Genomic DNA, 6,766 nt, shown 5'->3' on the forward strand with positions numbered 1-6,766 from the left:
AAAAAAAAAAACATTTTTACCTAAAAAGTTTGCTTGAGCTTTGCTCAAGTGAAGTTAGTAGGTTTGTATTATAAGGTTTTATAAACTTCTTTTCATAATTTTTTAGGCAGAAGAAAAATACCATTGAAGTTCAAAGGCTTCAATATGATGAGCAATATCAGACATAAAACAAGACAAGACACGCCTGGTGTTCCTCCACAATCTAGAGTAAGTTACAGAAAAATGGACATTAAAGAAATAATTCATGGCTTGGATGACACGATCCAGGATCCTTTTTTCTAAAAGAGAGTTCAGCCGAACTGAAGGGTATGTTCTCTTGTCCTAAATGCTCGACTAATAGGTCCACGCTACATCCGATAATGTAAGATATCATGGATAAAAAGCCAACTCTCCAGCTGTCAACCGACTTGTGTAAAATATGCCGCGGAGTTTGTGAATGGCAAGACCGCTCTACTCGATATAATGATGATTTTCCGAGATTCTGGAAGATTAGTGAAATCAAATTTGGTATTCACAGAACGGTAGCTACCGGCGTAATTTTGAACAATTCTTGTTGGATAAGCCGGTTTTCATGTGCTGATTATTCCTCTGCGCAAAACTCCTTTTGGGAAGATCATGAAGCTCCACCACTTGTATTGTTCTTTGCTTCTTGGCTGTTGAGATGTGTGATGATTAATGTTAGATGATAGATCATATGATTTACAAGTTTCACACTGGATCTATAGAAACTTATATTGATTTGTGAAATAAGTTTTGAAGCGTGATGTAACCTAAGTAATAGACTTATATTGCAAGTTGGGTCAATCATTTCGCCAGATACAAAAAACACAATACATTTGCTATCAGGATTCACTGCATAGAGTCCTCTTTACGGCCTTGTTCCTTTATGATTTATGCTCTGAGGTGTGGCACAATGTAATGTATGTAAAACAAGTGCTAAATAATAGAAAGTCGGCAAACTAACCGTTTTCAGCTGCTTGATAACACTCTTGTAGCTTTCTTTTTGCAACCTCTAATTTCATCTGAAGCGAAGCCTCATTGTTAAAATCCAACTTCTGATACAAGAAAACTTGAGACATAAGATAGCAATTGAGCCAACAGGTTCACATTGATACCTCCTGTACTTGCACCACTCACCTGTTTGGGAGGCATTGGTTTCTTCTGAATTGTGCCTATGTCTGGTTTCTGCTGAATATTAATGTTACTCTTAACCCTCGGCTGCATGGCTGGTTTTGGTCTCATTGGCATAGATTGATTGGTCGGAGGGTTTTGTCTAGCTAGCCCATTTTCAATATAGTGTGGTTTTGGTTTGGCTAGTCGAGATTCTATATAGTGTGGTTTTGGTTTGGCTAGTTGAGATTTACCATTTTGAAGCTTATTTGGTTCAAGGATTTGCTTCTTCAATGCAACTTCCTGATTTTTTTTCTTTTCGACCTTCCTGCCATTCGGAAGAATGCTTGTGTTACCGGGATTCTTGAGCTTCGGCTTTGGAACGTCCCTCTTTCCGAGGGAGAGCTTTCTGCTATTTTCTTGGTTCTTGTTAAAGGCCGCAATGTTTCCCAGGTCTGAAACCGTAACCAAGAGCATGAATCTTTATTCTTTTTAAGAGGGCAATTCTTATTAAAGAACCGAATAGCCAAAATGTAATATAACATAAGAAGCGTTTAAGGAAGAAACTCACTTCCATCATCATCCATGCCATCAAAGAACTTAAGGAATCGTGAAAGAGAGAGAGAAAAATAAAATAAGTTAACCATGTCATAAAATCAGAAAAAGATCACAATTTGCAGCACTTTAACATCAAAATGAGGAGATATGGCACCTTTGACAGCTCCATTGAAGCTGTAGTAGTAAAGAAAGCTCCTTCATCTAGCGGGGGAGACGGAAGCCCTCCCTCTTCTTCTTCAGCTGTACTCATTTTTACTGATTCTGTTTCAGCTTCTCCACCTAAGAAAATAATTCATTATCCTCTGTTAAGAAACACAAGTTTAGATCATGAGAAAATCTTCGTGACTAACTCCCTGTAATGGCTGCCGTAGCTTTCACCCATGCATCAACCATAATTCTCCAATCCCTGAATTTTCAAACAGACAAGAAACAAACGTTCATTAACAGATTTAAATGCGCCAGAAAAACTTTCTAGATTGTTAGTTCACCAATGCAACAATAGCCACTATTCGAAATATAAGTAATAACTATCGACTCAACCAGCTGATTGATCGGATTTAGTGGTATGGCATCAAAGGAACAAACAAAAGTGGGGGAGCCAAATGGAGTTGAGTCGGCAGAGGACGGCTCCTCTCGCAGTATTATAAAATTTTATACATTTCTATATACAATGAAATATAGTTTCACTTTCTCAAAATATTTCAACTTCTAGTTTCACTCCTCTCCACTACTCTGTCTTTACGCTCTGCCACCGTCTAACATACCAGATAAGAGATATATGTAACGATGTATTGACACTTTCAGTGGAATTGGGTTTTTTCTTTTTAGCCAACACAAACTATACTCCAAGGAGAAACAAAACCACGAGTAATATAACAAGGCGATAGATGACAGTGCATACTCCATTAATGCCGTGACAAGATTCTGAATGTCCTTTGACGCATGCTTTTGAAGAACCTTAACAGACTTTCCAATATCAGTAACCTGAGATAAGATAATTTGAATCAAGATTAAAAACAAAATGTCCCAGAAAAAAAAATCCTAAACAAGAATTCCAGCCGAACCTTCAGTGTCTCTAAAGAGACATGCATCAGCTGAAGCCGCCTCAATGAATCAAACAATACCTCAACTGACTGCTCAAAAAAAACAAGGCAACAATCAAAACCATAACTAAAACAAACAGCCGTTAGCTAAACTAAGAACCAACAATTATACAAAGAACAGCGACATAAACCAAATCAAAAACAAGTAAAAGAATCCCGTTCATCAGTTCAACAGAAAAAACAACAAAAAAAAAATAGAACTAATCTGCTAGATAAAAATACAAAATTTGTAGCAAAATTTAATACATGGATTGAACCAGAATGAACCGTAAGGAAACAGAAACAAACCAACCTCTTCATCCTTATTATCCAAAATTTCTTTGATCCTCAAAACCTCCTCAAAAACTTTAAATTCTTCATCAATTTCATCAGTCAATGCTTCAGCATCTCCAAAACTGCAATTGCTAACATGATTCCAATTTGCGTTCATCGCCCTTCGACTTTCATCATAATCATCACCACCTCTGTTATTGTTCACCTTGCTTTCTTCTGTATCTTTGCTCTCTCCAGTCCTACTTTTAGCGTTATTACCATTGTTCTCCACACCATCACAATTTGTCACGAAAAGCTCAGTCCTGTCACAGCCAAAACACTTGGTCATTTTACTCACGAATAACATCTCAGCAATGCGATCCCTCTTCAATTTGAAGTCGTAAGGGTAATCACAGGCGGCAACCATTATTGCATGCTCGATCACATTAAAGATATCAGAATTTGAACTTCTGAAATAATCCCTCCAATTATCAAGACTCACTGATGCATCACCCATGGTGAAATTTTGAAGACTAAATTCAGTTCGAAACTAATTTTTTTCAACTACCCAGATAAAGAAAATCGATTCTTCATCACAGATAAGGTATCCAATACAAATTCTTCCCTTCAAGAATAAAGAACTCCCACAAATCCCAATAAAAAAGAACAACTCAACAGAAAGTCATTTGCCCGATGGATAGAAGAAGGAATACTTTCTGTGGGCTTAAAGATTGAAAAAAATGAAGAATTGGGCAGGTGATGTGCACAAAGATAACTCTTTGTATACCTCTTTTAAGACAAATATTTGTGATAAATTTACCCACAGAGAGACCTGATTTGGTGTAATTAATATGGTTCTTGGATTACACAAATCTCTTCTTAAATTCACAACAATGTGAAAATGAAAAGTAGGAAATTTGATTTTTTTATTCTTGGTTTAACTTTTAATTTTATTTTATGAGTTCGGTCGAAGATTAGATCTATCATGAGATTATCTCGTATATATATTTTCATAAGACCGATCAACTTATATTTAAAATTAATAATTTTAGAATAAAAAATAATATATGTTTTTATTAATTGAGTCAAACTGAAAATCTATTTCATAAAATTAACTTACCAAAAAAAAATTTATGGAATATAAAATCAAATTATTAATTTTTTTTTTTTTGGGGGGGTTGTTTTTTGTTTTAAATCTTGATTCAATCAACAATTAGGCAGGCAACGAGACTGTTCCATCGGATAGATACTCGGCGACTCGATTTTATTTGCGCAATACTAAAATAACGCACCTGTAACATCTGGAGCAAATGGTGTCCACCCATATTCAAGCGGGACCCACTTGTTTCGACAAATTTCAACGCATTTCGAATAAATTTCCATAATGCCAAAAAAAAAATTCTAAATTGATCATCATTCTTCGGTCGTCGATTTTTTTTGTGTTCAGTTTCTGAGTTTCCACATGAAGTATACCATATTTTATATGATATAGTACCATAGTTTTGTGAGTAGGGAGTGAACCAAGGATTTTTCACCAACTTCAAAAAAAAAAAACCAACTCAAAAGCAACCATTTAAATATGTTTATTTTTTATTTAATATACAAAATTAAAATAGAAATGGAGAAAACGTAATAGATTTTAAAAGATTTTCCATTTTTTAAATTCGAACTATCGAGCAAATATTACAAAAGACGATGGACTAATAATTTTTAAGCATTAGCATTTTTTATATTAAAAATATTGTAATCTCATAACATATTATAGAGTTACAACTAGACATGTTACATGGTTGGACCTGATTTCCGGATTACCGGCTATTGAAATTGAACCAATCTTATACGATATCAGATTTGGAGTTTGATTGAATCCAAAACCGAAAATCGAATGAAGTGAAATCGGATTAAACCGGATTGAGACCAAATTCAAATCAAATTTCTAAATAATTAAGTATATAAATAAATTAGATATGAGTCTTATGTAAATTTTTAATTTATTTATGAATTTTATATATATTTGTTTGTGTTTAGTATACATGCTATCGAATATAGTTGTATGAAACAGATTTTGAACTAGTTATGGTATCGGATTCAAACGAATTGAACTAAAATTATTTCAAATCCATTTTGAGGTAAATCAGTAAAATTTAATATTGGTGTTGAATTTGATTCAACCTGGAACTGGTTATATTGACTCTGGATTGAACTGGATTAAACGGAACAAAGTTCGGCTCGATTCTATATCGATTCAATCCGTTAAGACACATCAACATAATTTGCTATGTCCAAATCTGACCACATAGAATATGTAGATCTAGCTAAGGAATAATATTCAGCCAACTAAAAAGTCTAAATTTAAAAGTCTCAATCATTAATCAATTTCTATAATTAATTACGAATTTAAATATATGTACTCTTAAAAATACAAAAAATTATTACAAGGTTGTTGCTCCGAGAAATCCTTTCTTTCTTGTCCACTCAGGGGGGTGCGAGATTTACTACCCAATACCCGACTCGATATACTTATGTCGCGTTCTACTCATATTCGAGAAAAAACCCAATTTTTTCTACTCGATCGGTTTAGGTCGAGCCTGGACCTAAATTACCCAATCCAAATTAATACCCCTTACAATTTTCTATCGGACCAAGCATGTAAACAACATAAAATGTAACCAATATTCTCAAGTTGAAACAAATAAATTTAAATAAATTGCACATATAAGATTAATTTTTACTCATATATTCCAAATGATCTTCAGAACAAGGTGGAAGATGTAATGCACTCGTCTCATGTGAGAAAAAATAAATAAAGTTTTAAAATAACTTATAAATAGTTACACTAGAATTCTATAGCAACTTGAGTTAATCATTTTCGTACAACGATAACGAATACGAAGTAGATGTTACAGGATTAGTATGTTTATTTACATTCCCGTAAAAATAAAATAAAAATGTAAAACTATTTTTATTAAATCATGTTCTTACTTAATTATAGTACAATCAAATAAATTGTTAGATATTAATTAGTTTTCTTAATTATAATTAAGTTATTATATAATTTAATTTTTTATTCAAATAATCATCTCGTGTTTATACATGCATGTCACACCAAACATTTTATTATCAATTCCCAAATATAATTAAATAATCAGCAAAAAAGTATATTTTTGTTGTATTTTCCATTATAGAGCTTAAATGTTTATTCAAAAGACTCCGGCCCATTTTGAATGCCATAGCAGCTTCATCTCGAGCCCAACACAAAAAAGCAGATAATAGCCCAGGAAATCATGCCCGATCCAAGAAGGGCCCAAATATAGTTTGGTTGTACCCTTGAACTCAGGTGGAACACAAGGAGAAAAACAGGATGATGAAGATATTCTTCATATTATGGTGTAAATGTAAATGACCAATCAATAAATTTTATGAAAAATTGACGTTTTATATATATTTTTTGGTACAAAAATGAAAAACAAAGTTTTTCGAACAATATCTAATGACGAGTGATATAAAAAAATAAAANTCATGTTTAGTACCTTTTTAAAAAGTTCATGATAATATCATGGATAATATCATAGGCTCGTGATAAATAGTTTTACACAAGGATAATGTATTCTTTTTATGACATGTGATAATTTTAATTGAATGATAAAAAACACCACAAATGACTTAATTGCCATCGATATATAAAAATCTTAAATCATATCGTTCTCTCATTTTACCGCCCCATCAAATAAATATTTTTATTT

At 33.0% G+C, this 6,766-nt stretch overlaps 1 protein-coding gene across 1 annotated transcript; it reads right to left on the minus strand.

Moving 5' to 3' along the window:
- Positions 1 to 95: 95 nt before the first annotated feature.
- On the minus strand, positions 96 to 3,878 carry LOC140956352 (probable mediator of RNA polymerase II transcription subunit 26b). The gene is made up of 9 exons (XM_073413067.1): positions 3,064 to 3,878; positions 2,733 to 2,801; positions 2,570 to 2,652; positions 2,019 to 2,074; positions 1,823 to 1,947; positions 1,682 to 1,709; positions 1,138 to 1,565; positions 965 to 1,055; positions 96 to 653 (listed from the first exon to the last, which is right to left on the minus strand). Exons 1-9 carry the CDS (start codon positions 3,538 to 3,540, stop codon positions 526 to 528), a joined length of 1,485 nt encoding a protein of 494 aa, XP_073269168.1. The 5' UTR covers positions 3,541 to 3,878; the 3' UTR covers positions 96 to 525.
- Between the last annotated feature and the right edge of the window lie 2,888 nt (positions 3,879 to 6,766).

This window comes from Primulina huaijiensis, chromosome 13, assembly GCF_012295235.1.
Source record: "Primulina huaijiensis isolate GDHJ02 chromosome 13, ASM1229523v2, whole genome shotgun sequence".
NCBI lineage: Eukaryota > Viridiplantae > Streptophyta > Magnoliopsida > Lamiales > Gesneriaceae > Primulina > Primulina huaijiensis.